At 45.4% G+C, this 14,470-nt stretch overlaps 1 protein-coding gene across 1 annotated transcript; it reads right to left on the bottom strand.

Annotated features, from left to right (window-relative positions):
* Positions 1-391: 391 nt before the first annotated feature.
* LOC129600766 (zinc metalloproteinase nas-14-like) lies at positions 392-3,305 on the bottom strand. The gene is made up of 6 exons (XM_055499345.1): positions 2,864-3,305; positions 2,155-2,481; positions 1,887-2,093; positions 1,667-1,823; positions 1,105-1,301; positions 392-1,044 (listed from the first exon to the last, which is right to left on the bottom strand). Exons 1-6 carry the CDS (start codon positions 3,060-3,062, stop codon positions 851-853), a joined length of 1,281 nt encoding a protein of 426 aa, XP_055355320.1. The 5' UTR covers positions 3,063-3,305; the 3' UTR covers positions 392-850.
* Positions 3,306-14,470: the final 11,165 nt, after the last annotated feature.

Raw genomic sequence — 14,470 nt, 5'->3', positions numbered from 1 at the left:
GACGAGAAGAACGGCGGCGCAGACGTTACCTTGGCGCTGCCGGCGACAGCCTGTCACAACTGACGACGCCACATCCTACTTGGCAAGATGGATGGATATGGGCTGCGTATAACCCCCAACATGTCTAACAACTATCTGCTACATACTAATTATCCTGCTATGTAAAGTATACAGAGTACAAGGTTCCATAAAAAATCTCTTTTAGCGCGAATTTTGTTCATAATTCAGCCAGTACATGCACACGCTGTTAAGAAATGCGCTTTAAGAAAAAAGTACGCTTTTTATGTATTTTCCAGAAAAATAAAGTGTTCAGAAAGTATACTTTTGATTATAATAAAATTTTCTCTTGACTTTTTATGCACTAACGAGTAACGACACAGAACACCAGCAGATTATTAGAGAAACTAAATAAAGCTTGGAGACGGTGAACAATTTATCAAAACGAAATCAAAAATTAGACCGACATACTGTACGAAGGCGAAAACATCTGGTGTATCGATCAATCTGACAGTAAACAGAAATTAACCCGATAAGAGAATAATGCAGATAATAATTACCAATACTTCTATTTGTAGATCGATAAATGACATAATTTATTTAATGTATAAATGACATCTGTCAGGTTTCATGAGACTGTCGTGATGCGTACGTGCTATACGATGCGTCAGCCGATGACGCGACACTAGACGTATTAATAATTACCCACTGTTCTTTTATCGGTATAATAATATAGATATGCATCGCTTCTACATGTGCATACGTGATACGAGTGTCTTATACGACAGCAATTCAAACAAACACAGTCGGCTGGATTAGAGTACTGGAAGAGATGGTAGCGTGTAGTTGTCTTTCAACCAGCGCACTGCATGATCCGCATCTCTTCTTTGGTCTGCCGCAGCTCTCCGCCGTCCGGCATCATACTGGGCTCGTACTTCGTCTGGAACACGCGTGTTGACTCGTCCGCCTGTATCGTCTTTACCGTGCTAACCACACCCTTGAAGTCGTCGTAGTCCACCGATTTGGCCAGATGGTCTCGCGTCGCCACTTTAGAAAAAAAAGGCCTACTGTCTTCGAGCCATTTTCGGGAGAAAACGCAGTACTTACTGTCGGCGTTCTGGCCGAACCACCAGGATGATGTGCGGCTTTGCGCACGGAACTGGGTGCGCGGAGGGTAGATGAAGGTCCGCGACATGGTCTGTCGGTTGATGACCGTTACCGGCTGGCCTCTTCTGCACTGTTTCAGTGGAAGGCTCATCGACGGGGTCACGATTTCCACGGCGGATGGATTCTCCTCGCAGCCCCTAAAAACAGACCGTCATAAATCAAAATTAAAAACATACCGGTGTTGGGTTTCATTAATGCAACCGTTGTCGTTTGTAAATTACAGTCCATTTCCTAATTTCTGGTGTCGGCTAATTGTAGTGATTGTGGTTGCATGCGCACTGTGCTTGTTGTACTACCGCTGCACACTGATTTTTAATCTGAATCCACAGATTTAATCTGATTTTTTAAATCTGAATCTGAGCCGATGCATTCGCATTCTCTGTAAGGTTGAGTATCAGCCCCACCCTTTGCTTTTGCTTCTGAACCAAAAAAATAGGAGAAGGACTGTACGAAGAAGACGCTGGGTACAAGATCAAGCAAGTCCGAACACTGAGGAACTTACGAACCGCAGCCTGATGCTGGCGCGTCCGTCGGCGCCGGTTCCTCCGTGGTCACCGGTTCGTCGGTTGTCGTCGGGGCTGTCGTGGTGGTGGGTTTGGTGGTGGGCGTTGGGCGGGGCTTGATCGCCATCCGCTTGTTGCTTGGCGTGCCCGGGGTTCCTAATAAACCGCGCTCGTACAAAACGCGTAACATAATGGTGCTAGAAATAAAGTCCTGCGCACCTTCGCAAACGGTCTTCTTCAGTTTTGTTATATCACCGGCGCTCAGCTTTTCCTGCAGGCCCACGACAATCCGGGTCTTGGGAAGGATACTGGGCGCTTTCTTACTGCGCATCAGGAAATTATATCCGGGATGCAGGAGGGATGCGAAATCATACGGCAGCGCATCGAAAACACCGGCTTCGTTTTTATACAGTTCCGGTTTGCGAGCTGCATTGATAAGACAATCTTTTGCTTACTTCTTGTTAAAAGCAGAATAAAGTGAGTGCACCTTCGTCGATATTCTCCCAGTTGATGACGACATAGTCATCCCGGTCGTGACGATCGATTTCCCGTGGGAAACCCATGGCCAGGAGCAGCAGCTCCTGGATGCGGCCGGTTTTGCCGGTGGCGACGCAGTCCGTCGTCAGGTAGACCTTGTGGACCGGGTTTGCCGCCGGGTCGAACTGTGCCGCGCAGCGGTCGTCGTGGGCGAAACGGATGAGCGGTTTCCGCGGGATGCCGCGACGGTGGGCGTCCTCCACCGGGACGAACTGCAGGCAGCCGGTCTGCTGGCTGACCGAGTCCACTGCCGCGGTTATGGTCTCCACCGAAGCATCTGCTAACGGTCAGCTCATTAGGAAAAGCGTATAATATTTTGGCTCTCGCGCATTCCAAAACTGTTTAATTTCATTTTACAGCCCAACGAAATGTACACATCGGCATAAAAAAGCGTTTGTGCTCGTAGCATCCGTGCGATTTGACGAAAAGACAGCATATTGTTATAATAAGGCAAAGCCCAATCAAAGCGAAATTCAGAATTTGTCTGTTTTGAAAATAAATTTTTTTTATTGATCTGTATGTTTAAATTTTTGAAATGACCGCAACAATCCTTCGCTTTATCGTTTTCTCGGTTTTACATAATTCTTTCTGAGAAATTGACTGATGTTCGTTCAGCATTAACCGCGGAGCTAATTAAACGCTTCTGAAGTGGGACGTACCGTCAATTTCTGGATCGATGACGTAGGGAATGTACACCGTCTCCTCCTTTTTGTAATAATGTGGTGCGGCGGTTTGCAGCGGACACGGCGGATGCGCGGCGGGATCGCATCCCAGGATGTCGTCCTGGAAAGCGTCCTGACCGGTGCAGACATGGAAAACAATGCACAGCAGACAGGAACAGATGGATAATCTTAGCATTACGACTACAGTCTGCTGGGTGTTGATTAATAGCGAAGCACCGGCTGTACGGCTAGCAAGTTTAAACGCTGCAACAGTGCAAGCATGCAAGTTGCCTGCTCAGCTGGTATTTCCTAAGCACCTAACTAGCTCCAGGCGCCGCGCCACCGGTTTGGCTTGAACAGGCGATACAGTTTGTTGGCCCAGGAGACATTAGCAGCTTCTACGCGGTAATAAACTTTAAATAATCGGCTGTAAACTTTACGAGCCTGCTCAATGACGATGGATTCAAAAACCACGTGGAGAACATGAACAATATATGTTTTCTCGGGGTTGGCTTGTGAAATGCTTCCCGAAGGATCATCCGGGTTTTGCCTGTATCTGTATTAGTCTTGTTTTTCGTTTTTTTCAAGTGATAGGTTGATAAAAGCTTAGGAAGGTCTCCTACAAAGTTACCGACAGAAATTCATAAAATGCCGGGTTGCAAAACAATTCTTAAGGGAAGTGATCCGGTACATGGTATTGATGGTATCATATTAGTGTACATGCACAAAACCTTTCACTTTCGCATTCTCCCAAACGCTTGTGCATTGTGTAAGGACATTCTGTAGCTAACCATTGTAAATGATTTGTATACAATGGCTACGTGCAAATCGTTGGTGTGTGCAGCCGTTGGGTAGGCATGGAGAGTTTGGTGTAAGAAAGCTTCAGAAAGTTTAAACGCATTCAGGTGTACCGATTTTCTTTAAATTTTGCAAGCAAACTCGCGTATATTGGTGCATATCGAGATCGTTCTTGCGCACACATGGTACATATTTATAAATTACATCGAGTTCGTTAACACGTATATTTCATGAAGAATTTCAAAATTGTTGAAATTCATTTTTACATTAGTCGGAAAAAAACAGTGCAGCTGTTTTTCGGTGTAGAAACGACCTTTCACTGTATGCGCACAGTGTATTTACATGTATAGACATGAAGAATTCGAGCAAGATCGGCACGGAATGGGACTTTTGATACGCCAGTCTCGGAGAAGCGTCTACGCTGTACAGAGAAATGACAACGGAAACAACATCTCCTCGAAATAATCGCTTTTATTTCAATGAAATAAATGCTAATCAGCATCAAAACAAATCTCTAAAGGTGAGAAAAAGGGCATGAAACCAAGGAAAGCTAGGAAACGATGTTAACGGTTCCGATGCTGGCACCCGAATGGCAAACACGATCAGTCGTGTTTGAAAAGCTGGCAGATGGTAAGCCGAGCCAATGATGGTGAGGCGTCCGTGCCAATATCCTGTGCACTATGCACAACACTCTGACATGCCACGGGACGGGATGCCGAGGCCCCTTGAGGCTCAAAAACAGGAATGAGAAAAGTGAGAATATGCATGTTAAATGCAACATAGTGAGCAATTCTTATTAAAAAAAATGTGCCAATTATTCCATCACAGGTTAGTGAGAACACACGCTGCAAAATGCGGCGAAAAATTGATCAAACGAGTTTTTAAACTCGTAACAAAAAATCCGGTAATTATTCCGGTAAAATCCCATTCCAGTTAAATCCAATCCTGCATCAATCCCTGTTATGTTGCAGGTTTTCCAATCCATTCCGGAGTTTTCCTCCAATCATACGCATTGTTGCGTCGATCCACGACATTTATGCAGTTTTGTGCATCTTCGGCAATTTTATTCATCTGTTATGCAATTAATGCACTACGGCAATTCGTTAACCAAGTATTGTGCACAGATTTGTGCGTCTACGGCTTTTCAATTTTTTTGTTTAGAATTGATTGAGAATTTTTGATGCACTCGTTGGGCTTATACGGCGATTTAAATTCCGGTATACACACAGTGTACTACGGCGATTTAATTTTTTAGCATTTAATGCTTTTACGGCGATCAAATCACGGTATACACACAGTGTACTACGGCGATTTAAATTTTTTTTTTTTTTAACATTTAATGCTTTTACGGCATTTCCATCTGCGGTTCGGCATTTAGTACGTTAAGAGCGTTGCTCAATACGGCAGACGTAGTCTTAATGTCGGCACTATCATCCAACATATCCGCTCCTCCATTTCCTCCTGGATAATACAACGGGTCGGTATCGTTATCCGGGATGTGTACCGCGAAAATCAAGTGGTCCACATCGGTGAAGGTCGAATCCTGGCCCATTGCTTCCAGTTCGTACTGCCTGTCCCGCAGGGCTTGGCGGGATGGATAGAGAAAATTATTCTCTATAGACGGCTTCTCATCCGTCTCCATTACTGCTTCTTCCAGCAGTTTCTGCGCGCTTCCTGAAATCGTCAGTGATTCCACCGACGCCACGACATCCGTTCGCGGAATTTCGCTAGGTGGCGCAGTGATCACTGCAGATTCGGTATTCACAGTCGGCGGTACGGTTGCAGTGTTATCTGCAATTACTGGTGCAGCATTAGCTGTCTCCGGCGTTTCGTCAGTTTCTTCAGTGTCCATTGACACTACGGTTTTCTTCGGTTCAGGTTGGACTGTCTTGCTGGTCGTTGGAGTGTCGGGAGAATTTGGGGCGACTTTGCGCTTCCCCTGACTTTGACGGTTAGCAAATCGCTTAATGAGATCATAGATCCCGTCATAGTATCCATTATGGATTGATTCGGTCTTCAGTCCGTCGACTTGCATCACACCCAGAATGTCATTTAAGACTTTCGCTTGTTGTTCCTCATTTAGAGGCTCGCCCAAGCGATTAACGTAGCTTTTTAATCGACGATTCTGTTCCTCCTGCCGGTATGTCCGGGCCCAGTGGTGAGCGTGGCAATTGCCCATTAGCGCGGAGAGGATGACCAGAATATACTTCTTAAGTCCCCATCCGATATTAATCGTATCCCATGTAATTTTCATGGGGGCAACTTTTCGCTGTATTGCACACGCGGCACGGCAGAAAAACCAGAACTTTGCTGGATCCGTGTCCGGTAGGATGAACTGCAGGAGAAATTCCTCCGGTTGTTCGGTGTATAAGATTTTAAACTGGGAAATTAATTCCCAATCTACTACGGTAATTTCGGTAAGTTTCTCCTTCAGCTGGGAAATATCCAGCGCGCTACGCAGTCCATGACGGCGTGGCGTTTCGTATCGCCTAATCTCCATCTGACGGAACAGATCAATTTTATACATATTGATCGAGTTCTTAATACGGAGATCATATCCGATAGTATGGAGTAAATCCAAAGTGTCAATAATGGCTTTGCCAATTTCGGCTCTTTGGTCAGTATTAACTGTGCCAATTACTGACACAACACGATCCACATATAACTCCAAATCACGACGAATAACGTCGATATCGCGGCGGATGTATTGTGGATGTGTTTGCCTTTCAGGCATCACCGACACAGATGCATCCGGTTTATACGGTGTTGATTTATCGCGCGTTGCGCGGATGTTCCAATTTGCTGCTTTTCTCTGAAATTTAGCAGCCACATTCAGTCTACCCGGCATTATGTCGCCTTCCACAAACGAATTATCTGGGGTTTTTCCCACGTTCGGTAAGTTGTAAGTAATTTTATGCCGAGTTTTACCACTAGCATTGCTAGTGTTGCTAGAATGACTAGCACCTGAATTTGGCTCAGAGTCAACAACTGATTCACTTACAGGCGCAGGCTGCACTCGCAGCAATTGTAAAGGCGGTTGTTGATTCACTGACGGCTTCCTGGTCAGCGGCGGAAGATTCGCTAACAGCGGATTAGTTTGCCGCTGTGGTGATTCTTTCGGTGCTGTTCCGGCTGGCCATGGACACGGAGTTATCATCCGCGTCTCCGGGTCGTACTGGTAACTTCCACTGGGGAGGCTCTGCTGAAGATGAGCAATATGCTCTGGTGGCAAAGCGCCCGACGGTACTTGCAGTGCCATATTCGAATAACGAATAGGCGCTTGCATTTGCTGCATTTGCGGCTGATATCCTGTCGTTGGCAGACTTTGCTGCTGATATGGATGTGGCTGAAACATAACTGGCGGTTGCCACTGTCCTTGCTGTGGCTGATACGGCATTTGTTGTCCGCTGGCGCTCGCCGAGCAACTCTGATTCGGTGGCGCAGTGACGCGCTTCATCAAATCCACTGTGCATCGCCCGAAATTTTCAGGATGGATTGCATAAGACCATTCGTCAGCACCATCGCTGATAAACTGAACGGCACTGTCGAAAACGCCACGATAATAATACGGCGTGGCACAGACTATCGTCCAATATTCCGGTAGCGTGATTGTACGGTAGGCATCCAAGCTGCGTAGCAGCACTTCGTCGTAAAGACGAGATACGGTGATCTGTGGGTTTTCCGATCGGAAATTCGGTCCGAGTGTGCATTCCACACACTTCCGATTGTTAGTATTATGTTGGCAGCGTCTGCAAGAGCGCATTGGCCCGTATGCATACGGTAATTCCTCCATTTTATCTGCAAATAATTTAAATTAATTAAATTATGCAGTATTTACGGCGTTTTGATGCTACGGCGTAATATACGCATCTAACCACCTCGGAGATACTGTAAAATTAAATTAATTATCTCCCTCACTAACGTGGTCTAACACCACGGATAAAACCATCCCGCGGTGCGGGTCATTCAATCCGATAATTCTCGGATCAGTGATTAAGCGACTTATCGCCAAGGTTACGGCATCGTCTACTTGTTCAGCTATTGCTGGACATACAGTCCTGATATACTGTATGATTTCGTCGGGTGACGATCCCGAGGGATCGCCAATTTCCACGATTGTTTTTACAACAATTTCATCCCACTCGGGAACCTTATCGAACTGCACTCTTTGCAGGAAAGATAATCCCTTACGACCGAAATAATAGGACGGCGAAGTTTCGCCATTATAACGGCGGGTTATTTGCGCATCTTCGTACATTGTACGAATCATAGTCTGTACGGCGTATGGTTGGTAAGTGCCAAAGTGCTCACTTATACGCTGCACTGTGGGATTTTCCCCTCTCTGTTCAATCTTATATATGGCGATTGCCAAATCGTTACGCGATGGCTGTGCTAATAAGGTTTTCTGTTCGTCCACTGCTATGAGCCTTCGCCCGAATGGAACGCGCTTCGCGGGTGAATACGGTACTTCTTCTATGTGTTGGCCGGTTAACTCGGCGATCCGTTTACGATTAGTTTCTACTAAGGCATATCGCCCACTATTCCCGGCCAAGGCCGCATCTACGATTATTCCCGTGGCGATTGCCTCATTGACTGCGGTAGTGACATCCGAGTAGCGCTGCTCAGGATTGACTGAGTCTAATGGCATTGTTAAATACATATACCTAACAATCTCATCAATGGTCGATCCACGAACGTTGTGGATATCCCTAATGGCAATTGCCACCGCTTCTACCATTTCCTGCATGTTGTGGACTCTCATGTCGACATATCGACTTTTACGACTTGCGGTTATCGCATATTTCATCGTTGGTGACCAGTTCTCGTATACTTCCACCAGCGTCCCACGTTCTGAGGCTACTTGCACGATGAGTGCATATTCCTCGGTATCAATATACCGAGGAGCTATGACCTGCCTGTACTTTTGTAAAAGATAAGCTGACGCTGCCATCTTATCCTTTTTCCGTACGTTATTAATAATGTCCAGAGTCACACTCGTGACTTCGGCGATTTTATCGCTAGACACCGATGGAAGCGGTTTTCCAGTCTTTACTGGCGGCGGGGGACTTGGTGTGGGCGGTTGTCCGCCAGGCTTTGGTTCCGGAATTTCCGGAGTCACACTCGTGACTTCGGCGATTTTATCGCTAGACACCGATGGAAGCGGTTTTCCAGTCTTTACTGGCGGCGGGGGACTTGGTGTGGGCGGTTGTCCGCCAGGCTTTGGTTCCGGAATTTCCGGAGAGTTATTCCGTCCGTTAGATTCACTAGAAACTCTAATCGGATCTCCTTCGCTGCCTCTTTGGGCAATATCGCTACGTTGTTCGTCTATGACAAGCTGCGGTTGTTCGTCGTCATCCGACGACGATGGCTGATGTCTCAGCTTCTCCCTCACTTGAACAACTCTTCGAGCTGTCTCCTCTCTGTCTTCTTCCAGTTTACGCTTCTTTTCCTCTTCCCCTGGCGAGGGCGTGCTTTGCACACGATAAGGACGCGTCTTACTGGATATTGCACTAACACTAACGGCTGGCGACGGCGTTCGCGATCCCGTTAATTTCGGGATAATGTAACTCAGTTCTTCCTTAATTCGTACCGGGTTCGGACCCCGTTTAAGAGTTCCAGCTATTTGCTGGTGTTCGACCGGTGCTTGTACCACTCCCATCGGAGTAGGGAATCTGATTACAGCTGGCTTTAAGCCAGTCTCCTTCCAAAACGCCGGGGGCGGTTGCACTTGCAACTGTGGCCGTATTTGCGTTAAAACTTGTGGTGTATTATACACATGCTGTGGTATCGTAACTACTCGTAATTCCTTCCCATTAGGGGCGTCTGTTTTCGTCGGGGCGAACGGACCTTCCATTATAAAGGATTGTCCCCAACGCTGCCTATCTCTGGCCTCTTGCTGCTCATGGTCGGCGATCAGCTTTGCTAATCGCTCGTTGGCGTCTGCCGGTGGTTTCGGTGATTTACTCCGTTTAGGCTTTGTCTTTAATGCTGTTTCTACTCCTGCTTTTGCAAGTGATTTAACAGGTTTCTTCACAATCGACTCGTAAGGCACTTCTTCGACTTCTTTTGAAGTCCCTGCCGCGTCACTTTGTGCCTTTGCACGCGCTATGATGGCCTTTGCCAACCTTTCCGCTGGCGGAGTAATATGCAGTTGATCAACTGCGGCTATCTCCTCTGGTTGGGCAGCAGTTGCTGCCAATGAATGTCTATACGATGCCAAGTCGCGTTCCCGATTACTTCGTAAAATTAACTCGTATTCGGCATATGATGCCACTATTACTGGATCAGTTTGCGTACTACGTGACATAGTCACGGGAATTACTTCTGGTGCCACATTGGGCAAATTACCGGCGTTTTGAACGTTCTGAACATTCGGGGCAGCAAATCGCTGCATCGGACGATATGCCTGATTTCCCGCTACGGGTGGGGCGAAGAAACGAGGATTACCTCGGCCAACCGGTCGGTTCGGTCGCTGATCGCGGTCCATTGCGGAAATATCTGCAATGGAAAATTACACAATTTAATTGTGAAATTTTTAATACGGTATTACGGTGTTAAAATAACGCTCGTTATTTTTATTTAAACAGTTATTACTGTTTAAGGAATTTTGCACTTTGTGCACTTCGATCCTACCATTATACGGTGAATTTTGACATACCCATTAGCGCTTTTGCGTAACTTAAGCAAAAATCGCCTTTTAGGTACTGTTTTATTAGCGCTATTGCGCTCATTGTCACTTTCCTCATTGTTTACCGTTTCCCATTCCTCCGTATCAATTACGGGGGAATTATTAGCAGCATTGTCTGCGGAGGTACGGACCACATCGTTCGCGGGGGTTTCCCTTAATTTATGATTCTCCAACAAGTCCTGAACCAATAAGGTTTCTCTCTTGCGGTCTTCTTCGGTGGTTTTGTACGGCTTTAGCCGTTCACAATTTACGACTCGTATCTCCTCTGTTTTATCGAAATTTATTCGTTTAATTTCGACGGCATTAGTGTAGGGAAACCCAATGATTTCCCACGGTTCGAGCTCATATTTCCGACGAAATGACTCCGTTTCGCCTTTTTTCTTCTCAATTTTCAGAATAACCATGTCACCTATATTATAGGTGTCTTCCGACCGACCTTTGTCGAATCGCTCGGCGTTTTTATCAAATTCATTACGAATATGCAATTCTGCGATATCCTGAGCGCGACTCAAATTATAGCGTAATTCCTCCATATAGTCGCGAATTGTCGCGTGATCTACCGGGAGGTTCGTTTTTGTTTCCGTATCTGCAGGAATAACCTGCTCTCTACCGTATAGCATAAAATACGGCGACAGATTTGTCGTTTTATTCGCTACACGGTTTTTTCCGGCAATTACAAATGGTAGGACTTTGTCCCAATTACGTTCCCGGCCGTCACTGGCGTACATCGCGAGTGAATCAGCAATTGTTTGCATTTGTCTTTCGACAAGTCCACGCCCGATCGGGTGATACGCAGCACCAAAATGGTGCTGTATTCTTAGCCTTTATTTATTGCTTCCAATAGGTAATTATGGAAATGTGTTCCTCTATCGGTGTTCAGAATTTGTGGTGTTCCATACGGCAGGAACACGTCATAAATCAAGAAATTAGCGACAGTTTCCGCCTTTGCGTCGGGTATTGGTTTTGCAATTACGAATTTCGTAAGTTCATCTATCGCTACAGCGATATAGGTATTTCCCCGTGTTGTTTTGGGCAATGGCCCTTTCAAATCCACTTGCATTCTAAACCACGGCTCGCCGATAGCAATCTGCTGTAGCTTGCCTGGTGGTGCTTTGCGCAGTGTTTTGCGATGTTGGCATGCAAAGCAATGATCTACGTACTTGATAATCTGAGAGACCATATTCTCCCAGAAATAACGTAAGGCGATCGCCTGATAAGTTTTAGCGCGGCCTAAGTGACCGCTAGCCGGTGCATCATGCATGGCATGCATGATATCCACTCGCATGTGCTTTGGCACCACAAAACGGCGATTAATTCGACCGTCTTTTTCTGAAATCTTATATAGTACACCATTCCATAATTCGTAGCCGGAATAACCGGGTCGCTTTAGTAAGTGTACGCTTTCTACGCGTCCTTCTAGCGCATGTATTATGCGTTCGATATTCGGATCTTTTCCTGTTCTACCCTGTAGAACTTGAAATTGTCCTCCTCTTCTTCATGGTCGGCTCCGTCCCTTATCGTTACTACACGAATGGACGGAGTACTGAATTTTGAGTCTTTAAACTCATCCCAGTCATCGTCTGGGCATTCTGTAGCCTCTCCTACCGGGTGCCTACTCAACGCGTCAGCGTTATCACATTGTTTTCCCGGCCTATATAAAATAGTCATTTTATGACTGCTGAGCTGAAGTGCCCAACGCGTTAATCGGCCGTTTAATCCCTCTTTGCGGGAAACCGATCGCAATAAATTCGTTAAAGCTTGATGGTCGGTCTGTACCGAAAAATGGGAGTATTCAATAAAGTGCCGAAATTTCCGGCACGCAAAAACTACTGCCATACATTCCAATTCAGTAATTGGATACTTCTTTTCAGCGTCGGTTAGCAATTTGCTCGCATAAATAATCGGGTGTCCGTCCTGGTGCAGTATCGCACCGATTCCTACTGTTGATGCATCGCATTCAATTACGGTCGGTTTACTTGGATCAAATTTTACTAATACTGGCGCGTTAATTAATGCTGATTTTAGATCAGCAAATTCACTATCATGGTCGGTCGACCAGTTCGCTTTCACGTCAATTTCTCCTTTTAATAAGCCGTATAGACGGCGTGTTCTACCGGCAAAGTCTTTGACAAATTTCCGGTAATAGTTACAAAGTCCTAAAAAGGATCTCAGATCCTTTTCACTCTCTGGTTTCGGATACTTCTCAACTGCCGATATTTTATCGGGATCCGTTTTTATTCCATCCTTGGACACGATATGTCCGAGGAAGTGCAATTCTGTCTCGCCAATATGGCACTTACTCGGTTTCAGCGTGAAACCTGTCTTTAAAAGACACTCACACATTAAACGTATTTTACGTTTAAGGTCTTCGAAATCTTTGGCGGCGGCGATAATGTCGTCTAAATAAGCAAAAATATTTTCGCTATGAACGTCCGATAACGTCCTATTCATGGCTTCCTGAAACGTTGCAGGGCCATTACAGACACCGAACGGCATTCGTAAAAATTCGTAAAGTCCGTCCTGCGTAATAAACGCAGTTTTTTCAATGGAATTCTCGTGCATTTGCACTTGCCAGAATCCTGCATTGCAGTCAAATCCACAATAATATTTATTATCCGCGACAGCTTGTAGAAGCTCATCTGGATTGGGAAGCGGATAATTGTTCTTTTTAGTAGCATCGTTTAACTTTATATAATTTACGCAGAATCGCGTACCGATCGTCCCATCGGGATTTTTCTTACTTGCTAATACGACAGGGAAGCACCACGGTGAATTCGATTTACGAATTATTCCCCTTTGTTAACATGTCGTTGACATGCTCCTGGATAATTTCGCGGCCTCGCCACGAAGTCCTGTGCGGTTTAGATTTTATTGGCGGAGTATCACCGGTATCTATCTGGTGTTTCACGATTTGTACATCGCCAAATGGACGAGTTTTTGTGGCAAATAAGCCGGGATATTCGAGAAAAATTTCCTTGATTTCCCGAATTTCTTGTTCGGTTAAATTAGGATTGATTTTCAATTCATCAACGGCTTTTTTAACAGTTTCCTGTTCCTCTTGAGTCATCTCAGCCAACATTGTGGCATTAATTTGAATATTTATCTCGGGAATTTCCTCGTACGGTTCTAGATAGCCAATAAATTGGCCTTTCTTAATGGACTGCCGCTGGTGTTGAAAATTAACGAATACCATATCAAATTTATTGTTCAGTGGTTTAACCACTCCTTCCATCGGTTTTATCCGCCGCTCCATATACAGGTGCGGACTTGGAAGAAATAAAAATTTATCGGTATCGAACTGCTCGTCTGCATCGAAATGGACATTCACTGTCGCCCAATTAGTACCCGGATTAATTAGTAATTTATCGCCGGCGAAGACTTTAATAGGCTTAGCGCGTGTACCGCGGTAAGTGGGATTAATATTCGGGGACTCGGAAAATTCCCAAGTCGGAGATCCGTTAGTGATCACGGCAGAATCAGTGGGCCCTACCAATTCTGCATTTACGATAATTATGTTATTAGAATCCGGTACTACTTCGATGCTAGCTTTATTAATATTATTATTATTAGTTTCGTTAATAGCGGCAGTATCGAGGGTATTCCTCACTACGATAGACGGATCATCTTTTAAAAATTCAACTACCCGCGCCGTCGGCGCAAAACTGACTGACCGATTATGGTTCGCTACGGTTTTTACAACCGTTTCATTAGCGTAATTGTTGAGCGGTTTACACTCATTCAACTGGTACGGCAATACTGGTAGCTTACGCTGTTCTAATTGCGCTAATATGCGCAAAGGTGTCCGTAATACATACGGCAGTGGTAATTTAAGATATTTAAATATCTCGTTCAGATATTTCTGTTTTTCTTCCAACGCGTTATATTCGGCTTTGTATTGCTTCGCAAGGTTAGCTACGATTTCTGCTGCTTTTGCAGAGTCGATACCGGGTACCGGTATTTCATCATCCATAAACAAGTACATTATATTTGTACCATCCTCTTTAGCCTTAATTAATTCCTGTATTTCTTTTACGAGTACTCTGTACTCTGCCCAAAGGCGCCGAAAGGTAGCTTTCGCTACTAACCTGATTTTTGGAGGTTTTTTCAGCACCGATTTA

Source organism: Paramacrobiotus metropolitanus, unplaced genomic scaffold (assembly GCF_019649055.1).
Source record: "Paramacrobiotus metropolitanus isolate TYO unplaced genomic scaffold, Prichtersi_v1.0 Parri_scaffold0000195, whole genome shotgun sequence".
NCBI classification, from domain to species: Eukaryota; Metazoa; Tardigrada; class Eutardigrada; order Parachela; family Macrobiotidae; genus Paramacrobiotus; species Paramacrobiotus metropolitanus.
This window is presented reverse-complemented; position numbering and strand designations above follow the sequence as displayed.

Coding starts and splice junctions, on each gene's coding strand:
- LOC129600766 (XM_055499345.1), bottom strand. CDS start 3,062: ATGCTAAGATTATCCATCTGTTCCTGTCTGCTGTGCATTGTTTTCCAT. Junction 2,482..2,863: donor CATCGATCCAGAAATTGACG/GTACGTCCCACT, acceptor GACCGTTAGCAG/ATGCTTCGGTGGAGACCATA. Junction 1,302..1,666: donor CCAGCATCAGGCTGCGGTTC/GTAAGTTCCTCA, acceptor GTCTGTTTTTAG/GGGCTGCGAGGAGAATCCAT.